Source organism: Grammomys surdaster, unplaced genomic scaffold, assembly GCF_004785775.1.
Source record: "Grammomys surdaster isolate TR1022 unplaced genomic scaffold, NIH_TR_1.0 137, whole genome shotgun sequence".
Lineage (NCBI taxonomy): Eukaryota > Metazoa > Chordata > Mammalia > Rodentia > Muridae > Grammomys > Grammomys surdaster.
The window spans coordinates 14151878-14175348 of record NW_021604595.1 but is presented as its reverse complement, the minus strand read 5'-3'; the positions used below and the strand labels follow the sequence as shown (position 1 = coordinate 14175348).

Genomic DNA, 23471 nt, shown 5'->3' with positions numbered 1-23471 from the left:
AAGAAAGAAAGAAAGAAAGAAAGAAAGAAAGAAAGAAAGAAAGAAAGAAAGAAAGACCGACCGACCCGGGACTGTGACTTATTAGCCTTGTCTTTTTCAATAGCATTTCCCTTAATATTTTAAATTTATTTTGATTTGGGTAAACCTCTTTAAAAAGTGAATTGGGGTGGCAAGATAGCTCAGTAGATAAACTCATTTGCTGCCAAGTCTGACAGTTTGTGTTTGATTGATTCTAAGTGGGTGGATAATTTAACTAGTGTCAGAACTTTCAGTGAGAAAGATCCATTTAATCTTTTTATTCATAGAGAACTGTGGATCTCATTGAGGTGGAGGGAATTACAATATCCAGAGTGGTCTCGTACACACTCACTATGTTCTGTCACCTTACTGCTGTGCATCTAGTGCCCGCACGACAGGGGAAAAGTGGATCACGACATCGCTGTGATGTGCAGTAGTTGGAGTGGATGGAAAATCACACATGCTAATAACCTAAGTAACAGCCTTTCTCCTTAGTCTTTGTTCTGAAAATTAGCTTAATATATAACACTTTGGGAAACATTTAAACTACAGCCTTACTTCTGCCAACACGCTTTAAGAATAAACTGGGTGAATGCAATACTGAAGGTATAACATGAGGTGTGGTGTGCTCAAGATGGTTGAATGGGCACACACACAGGGGATGTGGCCGCATGAGCACAGCCATGGAGTCCTCTCACCTGCCCACTCACTCACTTTCCTGCTCGCCGCCTGTCTGAGCATGAGCACGTGTGGCTGTCTCCAGCTCCCTCCTTGGAATTTCTTAGCTGTGTCCCCACTGGTAAGTAGACTGCTTTAAATCCTCTCATGCTCACTGAAAGGTTGCAGCGCTCTGTAAAATCTACACTCCGCCTCCAAAGAGCTTCCTCACAGCCTGGTAAGCCTTACACCTGGGTGAGATAAAACGATATTTGTGTTTACTGATGCTGTTTTTGTTTATGAGTTGCTTAGAATTTGTCCCACACTCAGTTTGTAGTGCTGGCCTTACTGATATGGAAGACAAAATTATATAGTATCGGTTTTCTTATGCACAGCATCTCCGACTGTGGCTCTGTTTTGTACACATACACGCATGTTCAGTGTTGGCATTGGAAATGGCTGTGTGCTTCAGCTTAGGCATTGGGTATTATTATGCTGGGCTCCTCATAGGAAGCTCTTTTGTGTAGCTATGGGCTGCTGCACAGCCAGTGGTAGTTTTAGATACTATTGGCTAGACGCTCTTTTCATGCCAAGAACGTGTAGATGGTCTTCTGTGTGAGGTACAGTGGAAGATGCTTAGATCTCAGGTGTATAGAATCTTAACAGATGTATGCACTTGTGTAACTATTGACTGCTAGACATTACGACCATTGTCATTCATGAAATTCACTTGTGTCCCTTCCATGGCCTCCGTCACACACAAGCTTTGTCCAGCGTTTTTGTCCATACCATGCTACCATGAATCCTTTCACTGCCCAACACACAAGGTTTGTTTGTTCTTGTCACCTGAATCGGTAGCAGTCCTTTGCTCTAACGAACACCCAATGTAAGTCAATTTATAAAAAATGTATTTAGGCTCAGGGTTTCAGAGATTTCAGCTCATGGTTGTTGCTTGGCTCTGTTGCCCTTGGCGAGGCAGCCAGCAGCATACCATAGTAGGATCGGGGAGTGGAGGAAGCCACGTGTCTCACCACATCCTGGAAGCAGAGACAAACACTGGAGTTCCCAGTGTCCCCTTCAAGTGTCACTCTCAATTATCTCACACTTAGGAGACCAAGCCTGTAAAACATATTAAGCAGCACAGCTGTTAAGCCACATACGACTTTCAAGTATAGAAGACAATGTTGAGGACAGTGAACCCTGGAGCAGCGTCGACTTGGATCGTAAAGAGATGCTGACCAGGGAGGAGCATCTACCAGGAGGCATCTTTACAGATTTTATAAAAACAGAACTAACTTTGTCTCATTTGTATCATGGTTCTGTCCTCTACTCCCCATTTCACATATTGAAACGCAATCCCTGCTGTGCTGCCACCGTTGCAAGTTCGCCAGTACCTTCTACTGTGTGGGATCACACAGACATTGCCATCTGAGGGGATTGGTCCCCATTGGACACTGCAATCTGCTGGTTCCCTGACTGAGCGGTAAACTTGTGTTGTTTGTAAATACCGTAAGCAGCCCCAATAGACAGACACTGGTTGCTGCTGAGTGTGGGGAGATTTGTGTCTGTGTCATCCGGTCCCCACCCTCCCACGCACCCTGTGGGGAGATTTCGATGGAGTCTTGTTTTGTCATTTTCTTGCTTTCATGACTATGCTTTTTTGTGACTCTAGAGACGTTCGTCTCCTCCCAAACCATAAGGATAGTGTCTTCATATTTGGTCTAAAAGCTTCATGGTTTTAGATTTTATCCCTGGCCTATAGTATATTTTGAATTAACGTGATAATGAGAATTGTGGTTCCATTTTATTTTTTACCAACTGGATGTCCAGTATTCTGGAACCTTTTTATTTTGTGGTGACAGGTCTCCTGTAGCACAGGCTGCCATTAAAGGAACAAAGTCTGTAACTGAGAATACAGTCGAGGGTCTGACTCTTGCCTATTTCTCCTGGTGACTGACAATCAAATCCCTGGTTTCCTGTGCGCTTGCAAGCACTCTGCCAACTAAGCTTTCTCCCCTGGTCCCCCACTACTATTTACCAAGAGAACTTGATCCGGTAGGCTGTGGTGCCTTTATAGAATCAGTGTATGGTTGCTCAGATGGTAGTCTCTCTAGATAATTCCCTTAGATTATGTCCACCATGGCTGATATCCACATCCTCCTTTGGGAGGATAACTGTTAGGACTCTGCCTACCAATCTGTTTGCTATCCCTGTCTCTTTCCCCCAAATTTCCCAGGTCTTGTGACCCTGTGACTTGTTCTTCTCTCCTTGTAGTAGCCACTTTGGAATGAATGACTCAGAAAGAGTGTAGGGAAGCCTCAAGGGCTCATTGGAAGTACCAAACTGAAGAGCTGGGTGGCTGGCCCTATTAGCATCCTGGCTTTTTGTGACAAAGTGGCAGAGTGCCTGTCTTCTTCACCTAAGCAGAGCTGCTGGTCTGTCCGTTGCTCCCACTCCAAGGGTGAGGGCGTTACACTCAGTCTACAGAGTTCTCCACAGCGCCCTGACCTGGGCTGCTGGTGGTTCAGGTAAACTACAAGCTATGATGTCCCCTAGCTGCTTCTCTGCAGCTTCATAGGCAGCAAATACAAACGGAACATGACATTCCTGCTCTTGGATGGAAGGCTAAAGTTCACAGTTCTCTCCTGTGACTCTTGGTGCATGTGTATCTAGTCCCTGTGGTTGGCTAGCTTTTCTTCTGATGCTTAAAAAACCACAAATGGCAGATTAAAATCACCCTTCTTTCAGCCTGCAGAATTGTTGGGGTGGTCACTCATGGTTGTCCAGGTGAGGACCAAGCAGCTCTGGGCCTCAGTCTGGAAAGACTGCCAGAACAGAGGAGCGGTTCCACTCCTTCCCCTACACAGAGCTGACTTGATCACCTTAGAGGAAGGATGGTGCCACCTGGCTAGTCAGGTTTTTAGACTGTTTTTAGACTGGCCTCTGGAGAAAGAACAAGCTTCCATTGAAGTGAACCATTCATCTTAAATATAACCTGTACAAAAGCATTGTTGGAGGCAATCAGCCTGGGTCCCGTGATATGGTGCTTCCCAGAGCCAGTGTGCACGCTTGGGACTGTACTTCTTGTGTGAAGGCCAGGCCTTCTCTCTCCCAAAAATGTGGTAACTTACATCTTAAGGTTGAAGTAGAGCCTCGAGTATCCATAGAAAGGAATTATCAGATCATCTAGCCTTCATATCTCTGAGATAGTGGGAATCTCTCCAAAATGAAATTCCACTGATTCTTGGATCCGTTCTGGAGGGATCATTGATGTGGCTGTGTATGCTCTCTATGGGCCCTTATCCTGCCTGTGTGAGCCACAGAGGGGCAAGATGTTCATCCATCACTCTTTCTGAAATTACCTTGGCACTGGGAGATGCTCTGTTAACCTTGACTCACTGGCCAGGGTTTTATGGATGATAGAACGTTCTGTATTTCCTCTCTCGGGCCACAACAGGATCCTGGCAGACATGGAAGCATCCAGTTACACTTATGTTAATGGCCTCAGCCAAGAAAAATGACACGTCAGCTCAGTGAATGAATCCTGTTTCAATACTATTTGACATCTTTATGCAGCCCGCCAGACATAATTAAGAGACATGTTTTTCGTGTGGATTCACATTTCCATTTGGGTTCTTGTAGTCTGAAGAAGTTTGTCAGAATTTCTTGTAGAGAAGATTCACTAGCAACAGAATCTGTCTTTATCTGCGAATATTTAGCACAGTCTTATGTTCACGATACAAAGTGCAGACTGTTGTTTCGAGGAGAGAGTAAAGATAGTTTCACAGAGGGCTTAGGAAGAGACCCCACAGCCGCCTCCTCCTCCTCCTTTACCAACAGACTGCAGCAAAGTGGCGCGTTGTTGGAAATGTGCGTCCAGGCAGCCCACAGCTGAGGGTCAGCATTCTGACTGACAGTGGGAAAAGTAGCCATTGTGGTATCCTACAGAGCAGTTTGTGAAACTCTGTGCTAGTTCATCTTTGCTAGATGCTGGCCTTTCCCCTGTCTCTGTTGCTGCCTATTATAGCACTTTATCTTTCTGGACTAAATACAATAAGTGTATAGACTTTTATGTGGAATTGTATTATTGAGTCTATAGCATGCAGAAGAATGGTGTGTAACAAGTCTATGTGCCCATAAATACAGCACTGTAGTGCAGGAAGCCCACAATGAAACCCCCAAAACAACAATAGCAACAAAACTCTGCAGGAAAAGCGACATCACCAAAATGAGACAGGATCTGATGAGAGTATCAAATAGGCAGAAGATGTGGTCAGTGTCTGAAAGACTGACAGTTTACAAACAGCACCTTTTCTGTGTCTATTATTCCCAATGAAAAGTCAGCTTGAATCTTACTAGAATTCTCTTCTACAGGACAGAGTCATTTCTTTGCCTTTATTTTCAGCATACTGTGGATGTATCTGTGGAGTCATCCCACGTGTTACTTGTAACTTTTTCCAGTTGCGTATGCTACTTGTAAAGAAACTTGACGGTCTGACATGTAAAGAAACTTGACGGTCTGACGAGGTGGCCCAGTGAGCTAAGCACTTGCTACATAAGTGTGAGACCTTGAGTTTGAATCTGCAGAACTCACAAAAATCTGGATTCTTAGAGCATGTTCACAATCCCAGTGCTCTTACAGTAAGAGGGGAAGTGGAAACAGGATCGCCTTCGGAGGCTGGTGGGTCAGTGACAGTGTTTCTGCTAAGCTGTTGTTTTTATTTGGTGTTACACTTAGCTCATTCCATACTATTATATACTAAAAGCTTGTTGTCTACCCCATTGCTTTCCACAGTACCTGGCGTGTAAATTGCTCATCAGCCTGATCCCATTAAATCTAGGCAGGGGTGGTTTCTGAACCATTTGTATTTAATCCATAGGGCTCAGTCAAACACACACACACACACACACACACACACACACACACACACACACACCCATGGTTCATTCTTTCTACTGACCAAGGTGTCTTCTGGCTTAGCCTTTTGCTCTTGTTTTTCTGGGCACTTTTAGGTGGGAACTTCTTCACACTATGCAGCTAGCCACGTATTATCTGGGGGTCTTACAGATTTCCTCTCCCAGGACAAAAAGTCTGAAGCACTACTGAGGTGAAACCTCTGATCTTCTCTGCTCACTCCACCTGCCCCTGGGCCTGATGCAAGCCCAGCATGCCTGGCCACCCTGGAGTAGAGTCTCCAGTGTATTGTGCTGGCTGAAGGAATCCCTTGATCTTTTGCTCCTTCTCATCAGGGAATTCACATCCTGTTTATTCACAGCAACTTTTTTTTTAGCCAGCGTTGCTACTTTGGAGTGCTGTCTACTGAGCCCCTTGCTCCCTATCCCAGACGGAAGTTCCTTTGCACATCCAGCACCGGAGACAGCAGCTCTTTGCTGCAGTTATGCAGGTGTTTGTCCTGTATGGCTCCACAGGGAGGGGGAGCCTCACAAATTTACGTCTGCCCTGCCCCACACAGATGTCACCCATGGTCCTTTATTCTGCAGATTTCTGCAGTATCCCTCTTCTGTGATAAGCCATAGCCATGCTGAGTTTTCAGGGTCCTCACACACATTGTTACTCAGAAATGTGCCTGAGCTTGAAGGGGTCAATAGGTTGATTCAGTTTGGTCCTCATTCTTTTGTGACATGTCCTGTCTGCCACCCACCTAAATTTCTACATCACTTTCAACTTTAAACCCAGGCTTTGCCCTCTGTGTTCTCTGTCTTGAGTCCTGCCAGCTAAAGCCCATCCTCTGCAAAGCAAAAGCTGATGTGGGCTGCTTCCCTGTTGCAAGAATTTATTCCCCTCTCCACTCTCTTGGGGTTTCTTTATAGAGTCTTCAGACAGTTGTGTTTAAATTCTTCCTCATTTCTGGCCGTGAAATGCTCTATTTTTGTAATACAGATGCTCAACTTAAGATGGGATTACCTCCCGGTAAACCTGTTAAAAGTTGAAATGTATTTTTTTTTTAAAGCCTTTCACACAGTACCCATGGAACATCACAGCATAGCAGCTCAGCACCCCATAGAGAGTCAGCTGTTTCCCCTGGTGACAGGCACTGCAGCTGTGCAGCACAGCAGGACCAGGCTGTGTCTCCACTAGCCTCAAAGGTCAGGATGCCAAAGTCAGAAGTACCGTTTCTGTGGAGTCTATATTGCTTTCATGCCCACATAAAGCCAGAAAGTGTGTCAGGCCAGTACATGAAAACTATCCTTAAAGCTAGAGGCAACTTTTCCAGTGGCTGGTATGTCTTCATCTCTTGCTTCTTACAGGTTATCAAAGTTCTTTTTCTGTAAGTAGAGTTTTATGTTATTTTCTCCGCCTGGCATTGTTTGGCTTCATACTGGTCCAGGGAGCCTCCTCATACTCCTGAGGAAACATGCTGCCCCAGGGACATGCGGACAGTGATCTGATGTACCAGATTTCTGCTGTCTGGGCTTTGCAACTAGCATTGGCATTTTGCGTGTCTTGCTCTGGTTTTCCTTAAACTGCAGTGGTAATGGAGTTAGCTCTTCTTTGCTTGCATCCACACGGAGCCTTTCTGCCCTGTGTTCCATTCTGTTTTCTGCAGCCCTGGGCACCTTGGTGCACCTTGCTGGACATGAGTACCCCAGACTATAGTCTAAATAATAGGATGACTTTGTAATTTTGCAAGCCATCAGCAGGGGTCTGTAACACTACAGAAGGTTGGGTATTACTTGTCCTACACTCTAGCTGTGAGAAAGAGGTTTTGGAAACAGTTATCTGGGACATAGAAGCTCAGAAAAGGTCTGAGGCTTGAAAACAGATGAGTTTTCATGTACATCTGTGACTGTTTTCTCCCTGGTCACCGTGAAAGGTCTCAGAAGATAATTTTAGTTTTACTGTTTTCAACAGTTTGTTTAGTGTAAGTGATGTCTGTTTGCAGGTTAACGTTAGCTACTCCAATACATAGTCAACCCACAGCAGTTTCCTGTGTCAAAGGAGACAGTGTCCTCTAGTTGGGGGCAGGAACACACTCATGTGCCCAGTTGTGTGAAGTTTGTAGTTGGTACCTTGTGCAGTCTTGAGTCTACTGTAACTCCCCCCCCCCTCCAATGCCAGGTTTATTGCCTCTTGTCACTGGTACTGTGTCACCCTACATGCTGACTCCATCACAAGGTTGACTTGCAAGCCTCTGCTCAGTGTCCGATTGCTCCCTACAGTCTGAGTGGCTTAGCAACTACAGACTATGGTGGACTCAAATAATGGAGTTTATATTTTAAATAGTGTAACAAATAAGATTTTATTTTATAGCACAGGAAACAGAAGATTCTGCATGTTTAGCTTTTTTAGGTGTCACTGTTTTTTGTTGATTCTGCTTCTTTGTCTCTGAGAAGAGTTGAGTGGTTGGGAGATCATGTGACCGTGAAGCTTAAAACATCTGTTCTTTAGCAATACCCATTGGCCAAGTGTTGCCTTCTTTTGGCATCTCTGAACAATCCAGCTTTGAGCATTTGAGAAGCCCACATTGTGTCAGGTAACTGCTGAGACTGGTTCCTATACTGCATCTCCTTTTGCAAAGGGCCAGGGTCCTGGGATCCCAGAGGAGAAAAGCCAGCATTCAGGGAAAAGGGAGAGAGGAAGAAACCATCCTGTGTCCTCACATAGTCATCTCAGCTTTAGGGATGTGGAAAGGAGGGAAGGAGGATGTTCTGGTTGAGTGCACACTTTAGGGGTAGAAACAGATTTAGGGAAGCAAAATAGCATTAAACATAGTTTTTCTTTTATATATAATCTCTTTCCCCTGCACACTTAAAACTTTTAAGCTGCAGCCGCCATGAAATGGGTTTTTGAAAGGCTTCCCAAGAGAGGAGGCATGTCAGTACTGTGCAGAGCTCTCCTGTGTTGCCAGCTGCGTGGACCAGCTCACGCCTACCTGACTGCAGTTCTTGATGCAGGAAATCTGTTGGTTGTGAAATCTGCTTCCCATTGAGACAAGGCTTTCTGTTCTTAATTCTCCTCACATAGAATGAATAATGACTGTTTAAATTAAGGATGGTCTACAGTTAAGGGCTTTAATTCTGTCTGTGTCTTAAGTAGATATGTTGGAGAATTCTTCCTTTTTTTTTTAAGAATAAAAAGTATCTTTTAAGATAAAGATGGATGGAATATTTCCACATGCTTTTGCTCTTGTAGTCAGTCAACAGGCATTATTTGGTGTATTAAGGAACTTGGTAACACACTGGATCTCCTAACCTGGAACTTTGCAAGAAATGTGCTGATGTTCTTGTAAAATGGTGGGCTTAGGCCTTTGTGGCCTTAATTAAGGGTTGTTAGCTGATACACAAAATCACACCTGACCACTGTGGTCAGCATGGTGCTTTTTATATTAAGTGTGGGTATCACAACAGATTATGAGTGTTTCTGCAATAACATGTGGGTATTGTCAAGTATTTTCCTTCATCTGAATTATAAGTCTGCCATTTACTCGTAGAATGTCAAATAGTAGAACATATTACAATATTAGATGTAAATTTGATACACAACATGTCAGTCATCACTTAAAGATCAACATCATCTTCTTTTAAAGGTGTCGGCATATAAAAACCAAGATTTGAGGGGAGATAGCCTGACTGTCCTAGAGTATTCCATTAAGAGGAACGTGCTTCGTTGGTTGCTTCAAAGTCTCATTTACCAGACTCTCACATTCCTTTGGTTGAGCCAGCTGCACACCACACAGAAGGCTCGTGCTGTTCATAGTGTGTTGCTTGTCGCTGGTCACAGGCTTCAGATGGTTGGTACTGCCCCAGCTGTGATCGTTAGAACCAACTCAGGCAGTGGTGCTGAGTGTCAAAATAAAAGAGCGCCTATGAATCATAAAGAAACTAGCTACCTCATGCACATCCCTCATGCACATCCGTGGGTATATTCTTGGTTTTATAGCTACAAGTATATTTCTAGTTTATACTTAAAATGAAGATACATTTCTGAAATTACAGTATTTCTTGTGGTTAAAACCCAACTGATGTTTTAAGACAGGGTCCTTCTGTTATAGCCCTGGCTGGCCTTGAAATGGCAACTGTCTTCCTGCTTAGCCTCAACTTTTGGGAGGCTGTATCATTTCTGTTTGTTGTATTGTATGTGTGGTTTAAAATTTTTGACTAGTAGTAACATCATAAAAATTCATGTTAATGGGATGCCACACAACATTTTGATTTGTGTGTACTATTCATGTGTTTTAAGTATAAAATGTAAGCATGTAGTTTGAGCTCATTGCAAGGGAGTCGCAGGAGTCCCAACTTCTCTGTTGCCATTTTCTTTTCTGACCTGGACAGGAAAGAAAAGATCAAGTCTATGGCTCGCCTGTGGTGGTGCTGATGGTGGTGGTGGAGGTGGTGATGGTGTTGGTGATGCTAATGAATGTTTCCTTGTTAAACTTGTAGCTTTCTTGAGTAATGAGGTTTGTTTCTAACCTTTCTCTCACACGTAGGTGGAAAGTATTGTTGACAAAAGGAAAAACAAGAAAGGGAAGACGGAGTATCTGGTGCGGTGGAAAGGCTATGACAGTGAGGATGACACATGGGAGCCGGAGCAGCACCTGGTAAACTGTGAGGAATACATCCATGACTTCAACCGGCGCCACAACGAGAGGCAAAAGGAAGGTAGCCTGGCTCGTGCCAGCAGAGCCTCCCCCAGCAACGCCCGGAAGCAGATCTCCAGGTCCACCCACAGCGGCGCCCTCTCCAAGACCAACCCCAAAGCACTTGTGGTAGGCAAAGATCATGAGTCCAAAACTGGCCAGCTGTTGGCTACCAACCAGAAGTTCAGGAAAAACACAGCTCCATCTCTTGCAAACCGCAAGAACATGGACCTTGCCAAGTCAGGGATCAAAATTCTCGTGCCTAAGAGCCCCATTAAGGGCAGGACCTCGGTTGACGGCTTTCAAGGGGAGAGCCCGGAGAAGCTGGACCCTGTGGATCAGGGTGCTGAGGACACTGTAGCCCCAGAGGTGACTGCAGAGAAGCCCACTGGGGCTTTGCTGGGCCCTGGTGCAGAACGAGCCAGGATGGGGAGCAGGCCCCGAATACATCCACTAGTGCCTCAGGTTTCTGGCCCAGTGACTGCTGCCATGGCCACAGGCTTAGCTGTTAATGGAAAAGGTGAGTGTCCAGGTGGGGTGTGATAGGCTTTGTTCATATGCTGGGAAGTAAGTGATCCTAGAGGGCCCTCTAGAAGGGTCCTCAAATCCTCCTGGGGAGGGAGGGGTCACAAAGCTCCCAGGCCTTTGGGAGGTCTTGACAATACATTTCTTTCCTCAGAACCTTTGTTACTCATCGCAAATCAGCACTGGCTGAACCTGCCCCCACAGCTGTGCCCCACTCTGCACCGCTCTGTACAGGTTCTCTTCCTAAACAGTCTGGTGGTGTTCTTATAGCAAGTTTTATGACGCTGTCTACATTTCTTACACACGTCTTTGTTAAGAGCCTCCCTGCGGTTTCTCACATGGCCAGCATAGATTTAGACACCATGCCTTTTATTTTGCTTGCCCATGTGAATCAGCAGAAATGCTTCCAGTGAAGGGCGTCTTTAGGAGTTTGGTCTGTTTCTTGATGTACAGCTGGTTACATCTGTCACGTCTTGTTTGGGAGTAGGAACTCGCTCAGCACAGTGCTGTCTGTCACCATCTCTTGGCTTCCCTACACCCATGACCTGCCCATCTCCTAAGACAGCCTTCCAGGGACCCTTCCTTTTGCCCATCACACCTTAATGCTTGCCTGTTTTTGATGAATTTTTCATACTTTTCTCATCTATACCCCACTGGCCATGCTGGTCTTTTATGTCTCGATCCTCTCTTCTTGCCACAGCTTTCTCAGATTTGGTTCTGTATACGAGACTCCAATGAAACCCGGAGCTGCATGCTCACTGTATGGGTGCTGTAGTATTGAGTCCCAGCCCCAGCAGCTAGCTCTACTGTAGCTTTCCGTAACTCTTCTGCTCTATGCCTTTCGACACCTCCCATCCATTTCGTTCATATAATGGACAGAATGGTACCCTTGGACCAAGCGAGTGTGTTGTCTCGCTTCCTTAAGTAGCTGGAGTACTTCTAGGTACCCTTGGGCCCCTGCCCCAACCTATGCGAGCACCGTGACAGCATACCCTGAACGGTTGTTCTCATCTGCGTCTTGAGCTTCACTTGGCCCTCTTACAGTGCTCTCTGTGTACTGTCAGCTCGAGCCCCATAGATAGTGTATAGGGTTGCTGGGGAGCCACTTAGCTCCACAGTAAGAGTCACATTAGTATTGTTACCAATCCTGCCATGGTGTGTGCAACAAGTTTTCCTCTTGGCCTTGACCCTTGTATGGTACCTTAGCTGGCTATTAACTGAAATCTGATGTCTCGGCAGCATTTCCCAGATACATACTAGACACAAGGTCCTGCTCTGCTGGTTTCAGATCAGCCTCATTTATGAGAATGATGACATTCCATAGCCAGGAGGATCACAGACATTTAGAGTTGGAAACGACTGTTAATCATCTGCTAGTGAGCTCTGTTCCCCAAGTCCAGAGAAAGTGAAAGTTCATAGCAAGAGCCACAGACACAGAAAGAATCAAAACAAATGTCTCCATCCATCTCCTGTGTTCTCCCCATGGTGCTTCTAGTGCGGTGGAGGGTGGACATCTGTGTCTGCATTGATGACTTCAGGCGAGGCACTGTGCACAGCTCTGGACATGGACAAGCACTAGTACAGTGGTTGGCACAGTAACAGCCTGTGAGGCAGACTTCACGTACCTCCTGGGTTTGTATGGCACGCAGGCTGAGAGTGAGCTTCACTTTTTCCTGATGACTTAGAAGCCAAGAGGCTTTCATGTGAAAATGGAACAGAGTAAAATTGTGTGTCTGTGTAAAGTCTGACTAGAACACAGTTGTGTTCATCTGTGCATGGACTTTCCATGTGCTTGTGTGTCTGCTACAGGGACAGCTGAGTCCTGACAGCACCTATGTGGGTTAAAGTTTACTGGTCCCTGCAACAGGAAGTCACCAGTTTTAGGCGTTTATATTTAACTTTCAAGTAGACCATAAAGGCTTCAGAAGGCCTCATTTATCATTCTCAGTAGTTTCTGTGGTTCTTGGGAGGGAACATACAATATTCAAACCTTGGACTCAGCAAAGTTGAGACCACCAATGTGCTAACTCTAAACCCAGAAGGCCAGCTTTGGTAGATTCCCAAGTCAACACTACCTTTCTCTTGCTCCCTTGTGTGCCTCAGTGTCAATTGTGCCCCTCTTAAGTTTCCACAATCTGTAAAACCCGCCCTCAGCCAAAGGCTCAGATTCTTGTATGAGGAGGGTACTGGCTCCAGTTTGGGAATTTGATAGCTTCTAACTTTTAAAAAGTTCGTACACTTCTGCAAAGGTTATGTGAGCCTAAGAGCTTCAGCTTCTAATCCTGCTGTGGAGCTCGGTGGGTCAGTGTGAAGTTTCATCCCAGGTCTGTTACAGTCCAGCCTCTGTCCTCTTCACAGTTTCTGCTTGCCTTGATGCTTGTTGATCAGATAGAGCCCTGTGCTGGAATACTGCTGAGAACAGTCTACACTGAGGGGACGAATAGAAGCCACTTGAGAATATTTTTAGGATAATGGGGAATGGTCCCTTCCAGCCTATGTCAAGTCTAGACTTGCAGATTTATAAGAATGAGTACCATTGACAAGTCCTTTCAGGACAAATGAGATACCAAAGCAGCTAAACAAGACTCAGGTAGACCAGTACTCCCTCCTGAGGCAGAGAGAGGTTTTTCCACTACACTAGCATGGAGGCCAGTGGGGACTGGAGAGACTGTGATCAGAGCTGTGCCTGCCATGGACTGCTTCTTGAGAAAAGCTTACGTGTAAGCTCCTATAGAGCACATGCTCATGGAAGGTAAGGACTTGAAGAGGCCTTTCTGGCCTAGGAGAGAATTGGACAAGCCTTCAACACATTTCTCTCTTCTCAGTGAAGCTCTGCTCATCTGTTGGTCCACATCGTAGATTTTTTTTTTTAAAGCAGTTGTTTGTTTTTACTTTCCAGATTGATTTTAGGGCTTCTTCTGCGTAAGAAAACAGATTTGTTTTTTTCTAAAACTAATCGAAGCAGATACTGGTAGAATCATTGGGAAATGAACTGTCTTTCTGTTCAAAACATTAATCATATGTTCAAGGGCTGTATTTACCACTGAAAACAGATTAGAGTATCTGAATCAGAATGAACACTTTGGGCCATTTTAATACACAACTACTTTTATAGAATAACCATATATACTTGGCTTTTAGCTATTTTGAGATAAAAGCAAAGGCTTAGAAGGTGGATGTATAGCTTCTCATAAATGTAGGTAAGTTGTTTTCGTATTCTTCTACCAGGAGGTCAAAGGTCATTTCTTGAATTTAATTAATTTTACAAAGGAAGTAATTGCTTTTTAAAAGCTGTTATTACAACTTCTGGTCACAAATTCAAGTATGTAATTGTTCATCATTTCACAAGTAGGAAATATGAGAGTATTGTCAACAAATTTTATAAAAAAAAAATTAAAACAGAAGTAAACCCTACCATTGTTACCACATGGAGCTGAACCACCATCCTAAGAAAGTGACTGGTGGGCCTTGGCTTGCCTGCCTTTATCTCCCCAAGGATGTGGACTTGTGACCTGGATCTCTTTCCTCTTACTTTCAAGGAAGTGTAAGTTTTAGGTTAACAGAGGCCCTCTAGTCCCATAGGCTCTGAAGCAGGGAAGATGAAGTTAGAAGGCCAGTGCCCAGCAGTAACCCCTGGGACTACAAGGAAATGTTTTCTTGAGAAGTGTCATTGAGCAGGGTATAGTGCCGCAGGCCCATAATCCCAGCATCTAGGAGGCTGGCACAGGAGGATTGCTGTGAAGTTTAGGCTAGCCTAGGCTACATAGTAAGTTCAGGGGCATGGAGTACTACAGAATAAGGCCTGGAAAACTGAAATGGAAGGAGGCACACACGTGAAGCTGTGTGCGTAAACCTTTGATTTTGGGGAAGCTAGAGTGACGGATGACTCAGTGGCTAAGAACACTCGCTGTCCTTCTAGAGGACCGTGTGGTTTGTTCCCAGCACCCACATCAGTGGCTCATAGTCTATAGTTCCAATTCCATGAATTCAGACACCTTTTTTTGACTTTCCTTGGTCAGAAAAATGGTGTACATATTGACAAGCAGGCATGCACACATATACATAAAATAACGATAAATTAGATTTAAAAAAAAAAAAGATTGTAGGAGCTCCATCAGTAATTTGCTTTATGCACATGCGTGAAGACTTGAGATTTTATCCTGTCGCTCAGGTAGAAGCCAGATGTGATGCCACATGCCTGAAATCTCAATGCTGAAATTAGTTGAGTGCCAGAAAGCTTGCCTCAAAAAATGGAGTGGAGGGCTGGGGAGATGGTTCGTTGGTTTAGTAGGTGAAAATGTTTGCTGTGGAAGTGTGAGGATCTAAGTTTGAATCTCCAGAACTCATGCAAAAGCCAGGCAGGACAGTGTGACTGGATGTGATCCGATGTAGGCCAGCTAGCCTGGTACATCAACAAAAAATAACAAGAGACCCAGTGTCAGGCAATGTGGAAGGGCAGAACCAACATCCAAGACTGTCCTCTTTACCTCCACATGTGCTTGTGCCCCAATACACTGTGTGTGTGTGTGTGTGTGTGTGTGTGTGTGTGTGTGTGTGTCTGTCTGTCTGTCTGTCTGTCTAAGACTGTCCTCTGACCTCCATCCCCTTCCCTCACCCCCTCCCTCCCTCGCCCCCCCAACACACACACATCTGAACCCAGTGGACATTTGTTAGTGGAAGCCATTTGTTAGAGCCTCCTATATAACTTTATGTCACTTCCTACTCAGCACTGAGAAAGGTCATAAAAGTTAAATCCCAGTGAGCAACTACTTGAAAAGCTCCCTACCCAGTGACAATGATGCCCTCAAGCAGGACTTGTGATGCTCAGTAACAGATGGGGTCCTTTGTCCCTTGTGATGAGCTTAGTGTACTTTCAAATTCTAATAACCCATTATAAAAATTTGGTTATCCCTAAGAAGTTTTCAAAGTGTGCAAGTGTAATCACTTTGTTTTAAAATTTATAAATATGCAGGAATTTGCCAATCCATGGAGTGTAACTAAGAGCCTTTGGGGAAGGATGCTGGGTATGTCTCACTGGCAGAGCATTTGCCCCACTTGAGCAAGCATGTGTGCATACACAAAGTCGGTAATCCCATTTGTTACTTAGAGGAGTGCAAGCCTGTGAGTGTGAATGGGGGGCTTCTTGAAAAGCACACTGTATTGTATCACTATTTCATATAGTTTGGATTTCTTTAGAATTGGCCAATAACATACACTTGAACTTCCTTGAGTGCATATTCCTGTGCTTTGGTTTGCTTGATTTTTCTTTATATTATTTGAGCAGTTATATTTAATATAGTCTCTTCCCAAAGAATTTGGTGTAGTTGTATTAAGTATTAAATCTCCCTTCTGAGATCTCATTTTTTCCTCTCCTACATATGTTAGGCTAACTGAACTAGTTATGTTTCTCTTAGGCTATTTAATTGAGCCTGAGACAAGTGAGCTGAATGAAAGGTGTAGGCCATTTAACTATTCTTCTGCAAGTGCCACAGACATGAGGAAGTAGCTGACAGATGTAAGAACTTATGTGCCAATTAACAAAGGACAGTATATTGTGCGGAAGCATACCACAAAGGAAAGATGGTGGCAAGGTATGGGTGGATAGACACGCAGAGTCAAAACTGTGAGGTAAGCTTTCTTTGAGCAGACGGTCTATCTCTCCAGTGATGAAGTGCTTTTTGGTATGCACAGTAGGAATACTCCCTCTCTGGCTCTATGTTTGAGAGAAGGGGAATTTTCTGATCTTGCACAGCACAGATGTCTTGCCAGGATTCACTGCCGATCACCTTCTGAACAGGGAAGCAGGCTCTTTGGGAGTGTTTCTCCTTCCTGTGAGTATGTTGTAATATCTTCAGGGTGGTGCTTTCCCAATGAGCCGTCCAACTGTGTGGAGGGTATGCTTGTTCATGGTTCTTGCAACCCACTCGTGGGCTGGGTCTTCATTGGGAAAACCCAGTAAGCCAACCTCAGTGCCCTTGTTGCCAGTCTAGAAACTGGCCAGATGTGAACTTTAATTTTTTTTTTATGTTGTTATGTTTGTGGGGGGTGGGCAGTATTTGCCTGCATTTATTTATGCTCCCTATGTGTGTGCCTGGAATCCTTCAAGGCCAGAGAGGGCATTGAATCCTCTGGAGCTGGAATTTACAGATAGTTATGAGCTGTCATGTGAGTGCTAGGAGCCAAACCTGGATTCTCTGAAAGAACAGCCAACGCTCTTAATCGCTGAGTCACAGAACTATTTACTATAAACATTATTAACATGTGTCTTAAAGAACTTTCCTTGTTTCCACTCCAAGTAGTTCTTCAGAAGTCTTAAACTGTAAAAATTGAGTGTCTTAGTAATGGTAGTTGCTAGACCAGTGTAAGAAATGCCTCCACACTCTTTGCCTAGATTTCCCAGTTCATGTCTTCCCTTGTTTTATTCTTCTGCCTTTTCTTATGCCCTGGTTCGATAGAACTACGCACACCTGTGTGCAGGCACATTCTTCTGCCGTCTCTGAGTTGGCAGTTTGCTACTGTAGCAGCGGGGCTGTAATTAATTGAGGAATTTGATAGGTGTTGCCAAAATGCTGTCTGAGAAGGCTGTCAAGATTGTGACTGCTCATTTACCTGTTCCTACGGAGCATTTGAATCTGCTTCACAGAATCTGCCAGGACATGAGAAAACAACAGAGGGAGGCATCTCACAACGGGAAAAGTTTGGGTATTTTTTCTGTTCTTCACTTTATATTCCTCACCTGTTTTCCTATTAGTGGTTAACAGTTTGAGATGTGATCTCAGGCACTTGTATGCCTTCCTCAGGAGCCATGCTGTCTCCTCTGTGTGCTTGAGCCATCATGCTGTGTGTGGCATGCTTGTTCATGGTTCTTGCAACCCACTCGTGGACTGGCTCTTCTGTGACAGGGTATGGGACAGAAAACCTTTGGATTCATTTGCATTTATGAGATGGTTCCTTCCCAGTTTCGAATATACCAACGGGTCTTAATTTAATTTGAAGTTTCATAAAAGTATAACTTAAAAGAAATTTGCATTTCTTTAGATCAGATGTAAAAAGAAAAAGAATGTAATTGTAGTTTGTGCTTCTTGAATTTTGCATGGTACAGGGAAGTAAAGCTGAGTATATTTTCAAGTTAACTTTGTGTATAGTAAATTTTTTTATGCTTTATTTACTCTTAGACTATCAGAGCTAAACACCTGTGCTCAATTCTGTTTGAATCTATTGTCTTCCCATTTGTCGGCCATCTTCAGCGTCTGCTGTCTTGTTGCAGTAGTCCTCTGGCATCCTCTGTTTAGTTTGACTGTATCCCCAGTTGTCCAGCATGCTACTCCGTTGCCATTGTCCTGCTTAAATTCCTCCAGCATTGTGCTTCCTAGCTCAGACTGGCTCAGGCTATCTCCTTACAAGTTACAAGTGAGACCAAGTGTGAAAAGGGTGACTTGACGGACTTCTCTCTGCTCTATCAAGTAAGTGATAAGCAAGGTCTCCTAAACATAATCCATACTGCTAGTAGGTATTATAGTAGTCAAGGCTTATGTCTTTTTTTCCTCCTTTCCTGTCTCAAATAAATGTAAATATTCAAAACAAGCCAATGGAAATGACATAACGGCCATGTAATCAGATTGGGTACAGCTGGACACAGGGCTGGAAGAGGCCTCAGCTGTGGCCTTTCTTCCTCAAGGCTATTTGCCTCATTCAGACAACCCAGGGTACAGTGGGTTGGTGCCCTGACCTCACAGTAGGCCAGCCAAGAAAAACTTCTTCCCCCAGAGCTCCAAGGGGACAAGTAACTTCACATAAGTTGTCTGACCTAACAGGTGGTTTCTAAGGGAGTCTCCGAAGCTGGAAACAGGGCAAGCCTGAACCACAGCAGTAAATAATCTTGATACAACTAAAATCACCAAGTACATTTAAATATAGTACTTTCCAAGGGATGAGATTATCGTGAGGTTAGAAATTAATTATTTAAGTAATACTTTCAAATTATGTCATGTTTCGGTGTCTAACCTGCTGACTCACAGCAAGCCCTCCCAGTATAGCTGTGCTCTGCACTGTGGTCCTAGTAGGCCACCCCCTGTCCATCCATTTGCTGTATTAGGATCCATAGTGACTATTCTTGTCCCACCTGTAGAGGGTATACTCTGCCTTTACTTCCTACATAGCACCTTGTATACTCCAGCCTCATCCATGCATAAGGACTGTTTAACTATAGTATCAAGGATCCTTGGGAGGAAGATGCTAGAGAATAAAGCCCCAAGGTTGTTTAGCTGTGGATAGAGTCACCTTAAAGAATCATTCCTGGGTTGAGGGACTGAACGAGTGCCGATTTCCTAAAAGAATCTGGAAAAAAAAATCTGATGGGAAATGATCTTGAAAACCCTGGTGTAAAAGAACCAGCTGCTCCTAGCAAAAGGTAAGCCAAATCCCAAGGAGGCCAGTAGATCCAGGGTCACAGCCAAGGGCTGAGCTATAGGGATTCCCAGGTGTCACAAGTGATAACAATTCCTACAATTGGAGTCAGAGGAGGGGCCATTTATGCCAGTCAGGGAGACAGTGGTTTTGCTCATGCTGGTGTGTACCTGGTTAATATGATAGCAAAGACTACAGGCACCTTCCTCATACAGTTGGTATCAAAGTCTGTTCGTGAACCCGCTCTTGAGGGTTTGTTTCTGATGTGCTGGGGACTATGCAGAGAGCAGACCAGAGTTAGAGGGGCCACCAGCCCAGTTAAACCCCAAGATGGCTGCACTCAGGTTAAGCTGGATCCCTGTAGGAAAGACTCAGAGAAAGATCCAGAATGATGCGTAAATCTATTGGCACTTACAATGGTCGAGCTGGGGAGTCAGCATGGTAAACCTCTTGGCGGTTTTGAGATTCCCCTCCATCTTTTAGTCCAGTTGTTTACACCTGGGCGTAGTGCGTAGCAGATGTTTCTCTGTGCTCGCATGTGTGGTTGGAGGAATTGTATCACTGTTCTTCCATCGTTACTGCCTGTCTTCTGAGAAGATGCATAGGGAATGGTTTGTAGTGAGAGATCTCGAGGCAGGGTGAGGTGCGTGTTCACAGCCACCTGTACATCAGTGCCGATGGATCAAGTTGTCCTCTGTGAGCACACCTAGACCACAGCTTTCTGGTCCTCTGGGATTTATTCACCCCAGAGCTTAACCTCCAGAATGAGTTCCAGCCCCTCACCTTGGGTGTGCTCTGGGTGATTTCTCCTTGTTGCCCCTCGATGCTTCCTTTCATTCTCTCGTCTTGAGCTAGCCTTATCATCTGCCTCCCAACCGAACGCACAGCCATTGTGTTCAGAACTGTTGTACTTCTAAACCTGCTAAGCTTGTGTCTGGTGTCTTGGTACTCACGCTCATGAGTATTCTCATGCTTTCCCCCTCCGAACCTTCTACCTGCTCCTCATGGCCTTCTGGGATGGAGCACTCCTCCCACAGTGCTTCCTGACCAAAGCCTGAGTTGTGGTACCTGTCCCCTCCTCATGACTTTTGACTTGAGCTAGCTCTTGGTCTACTATTCCAATATTTTTCAGTGTTGTAGGCTCATGAGTTGTAGCCCTGCAGTGTGCTGCACTCATTATAGCAAAATCTGCCACCACTACACTGTTGTTGACTGGCTGCCAGGGGCCGAAAGGCACCAGTGCCACAGCACAAAGTCATAGTCTGTTTCTGAGTCTCCTTCCACAGCTCTGGTGTCCACCTGAACCATGACACTGTCTTCTTTTTTTAGAAATAAAAGCCAGGTTTTAAGATGAATATTCCTTACCTACCCCTGCCATTGTCACATTAGCAGGTTTCTTGTTCCCTCAGCCCCTTTCCTTCAGGATTCTACCTTGAACCCTCTTCTCTACTTCTGGAAACAACCACCATTGCTGGCTTTTTTTTCTTTCGGTCTGGGTGTTGCCCTGACTGCTCTGCAGATGGTCAGCACCTCGATGTTTAACCTGCAGCTTAGGGCTCATCAGAGCCTGGATCCCCAGCCACGCTTTGTGCTTTACCACATTGTTGCTTTGCAGTTTTCACTACATTACCAAACACATTGTATTATATATCACTACGCCCACTGTTCAGTATTGTTACATGAAGTTTCATACAATGCCAAGAACTCTTCCTGACACAAAGAATCCCCCCCCTCCTGTAGATAGTAAGGACCATTGTCCATCTGCCCCTCCCCCACCTCACACACGTAGGTACAAGCCCTAGAAGCACCTGTCCCCAAAATGTGCCACATGTATGGGTGACCATAGAGACCGCTCCTTATGGCCTCCATTAAAGGGCAGCCTGGTAGCCTGGGGTTGAAATGATGGTTGTATATTGCAGACTCACTCGACCTGGCAGATGATAGGTTGCAGCCACATAAGCCAGCAAGTGCTCTTAGCCATCCCCTACACTAGTAGGAGTATTCAATCTGGAGGGAGAGCTTTTTCATCCCACCACAGGGTCAGGCCGGAAACATTCAGATAAACGCTTTTCTTGTGGTGCCCACCCAGCTCTGGTCTCTCGACACACACCTGGACTGTAACGCTTCCAATTTTAGAAAACATTTCTGTCACCAAAAAGGCTACACTATTTCTGAAGTGGCATGGTTAATACTTTGGAGAATTGACCTGTATGTTTAGCACTGATGTGTGAAAAACAAATTGCTGTGTTAGTCTTCAGTAATAAAAGGGGGCTCCTCTATAAAGTTTGCTTTTTAGTATTATGCCAGGTAAACCGTCTGTTCTGAGTGAGTGAGAATCTGTACTGGGTAAATGAAATCATCTGAGTTAGAGTCAGAGGATTCCTGTAGGAATGACGCACTTCCCCAGGACTGCTACTCATGCCTAAGGTACCTTGTGCTTCGATCTTACTCTCTGTGCTGTGGTTTAGATACAGCTTGACTGCTGTAAAGGCTAGATTTTCTGGAAGCTTAGTCTTCAGAGTAGTGATATAGAAAATGATTAGGTATGGTGACTACTCCTGAAAGATAAGCATAGTGTTTATGGCACGCCAGCAAGACCGTGTGTGTGTGTGTGTGTGTGTGTGTGTGTGTGTGTGTGTGTGTGTGTGTGTCTGTCTGTCTGTCTGTCTAGATCCCTTTCCTCTTCTTGTTCTTGCCATGAGGTCCTCACAAGGGCACCAGGTACTTGATGACCTAAGTGAACTTCTTTGCAAAGTTGTCTGTCTATTCTCAGATATTGCATTATACTAACAGAAATTGGACTATTAGTCAATTTTTTTTAAGTTTGTATGTCTGTGGGGTTGCCTGAGAAGGTCAAAAAATGGATTTTGGATCCCCTAGAGCTGGTGGTTTGAGGGCTCTAGATGGAACTCACATCCTCTAGAAGAACAGTAAGTGGTCTTCACCAGTGAGCCGTCTCTGTGACCCCTAGAGTCCATTTTTATAGTCCATTTTCAGTTTTAGTTCCAGTCCAGTAGAAAGTCCTTTGTAGCTATAGTGATTGAAACTTTGAAAGAAAATGACTTAGTCTTAGTAAAATCTAAAGTTTACATAGTAAGATGGCATGGTTTATGAGGCGGGTGCCTACGGTTTTAATTAATTATTGTATTAGTAATGGGGGTGCATCTTGTCTGCTAAGGAGTGTGCCCATCCCAAGGCTGGGTGCTGTGACTTTTATTGGATAAAGCACGCATTATTGCCTGAAACTCATAATGATCTAAATAGAGCTTATTTTTCATCTTCTGGTGCCGGAGTGATGGATCCCTTGATAGCACTGTAACTATAGTGTTTTCTTCTCTAGAAGGCATTTCCATCAAAGCGTGGTAGTTGCTTCCATAGTTGGTATTGCCTCTAAAAAGTTAAATGCCATTTTGGTTTTGCAGCAAATGCTATGAAAATATAATAATGAGCATTATCTCACTGATAAGGGAGATCAGGCTGCTTAATTACCTGTGCTCCACAGGCATGCCTGCTGCTGCGTGCCTGTCTGGTGACCGTGCAGTGCGTGGGCTACAGAGCGCAGCATTGTACATGTCTAGTGTCAAGATTTGAGCCACCATTTTGTGGACTTAAAGGTGAAGTTAGAAAACAGTTTTTTTTTCTCCTTTTCCATGTCTTAAACTAGGCTTGTTTGTTTGTTTGTTTCCTTAAAAAAAAAAAAGGTTTACTTGGGACAAAAGGCCTTATAGTTACAGGAAGCTATTTACAGAGTTCCTCAGTTGCCTCAGCCTTAGGACAAGTGAGGAACTTACAATAGCCCCGAGTCGTGGTGTGGTTTGATTTTATCTAGGGGAAGAGATTGTCTGTGGCAAGTTTTGGTGATGTTCCCACTAGGTGGTCTGAACAGTTTTTCAGAATGTAATTTTTCAGAAGCTAATTCTGGCCGTTTGAAGGGGACCGTAGCATGTGGCCTATTCCTGAGTGTTCACAAGGGATTCTCACATGCACTTAGTAAGCAGTTACACACTGGGTTTTCCTGCTTGTGTAGCCTCTGGGCTGCTGTGACAGCCTAGGGGGCGCCCTTTCACTGGGGTCGCATGTCGGATATCCTCCTGCATGTCGGATATTTACGTTACAGTTCCTAAAGGAAACACAATTACTGTCGTAGAGTAGCAATGTAAAGAATGTTACGGTCACCACAACATGAGAAACTGTGTTAAAGGGTTGCAGCTTCAGGAAGGTTAAGAACCAATGACCTGGGCTGGCAGTTGGCATTTTGGTATTGCC

At 44.6% G+C, this 23471-nt stretch overlaps 1 protein-coding gene across 2 annotated transcripts in view; it reads left to right on the top strand.

Annotated features, from left to right (window-relative positions):
* Positions 1–23471, top strand: part of Cdyl (chromodomain Y like) — a 138213-nt gene that overhangs the window by 68556 nt on the left and 46186 nt on the right. For both annotated transcript variants that reach the window (XM_028763233.1, XM_028763234.1), the window contains exon 2: positions 10125–10794. In XM_028763233.1, coding sequence (XP_028619066.1) covers positions 10125–10794 — 670 coding nt within the window. The remainder of the gene's footprint in view (positions 1–10124; positions 10795–23471) is intronic.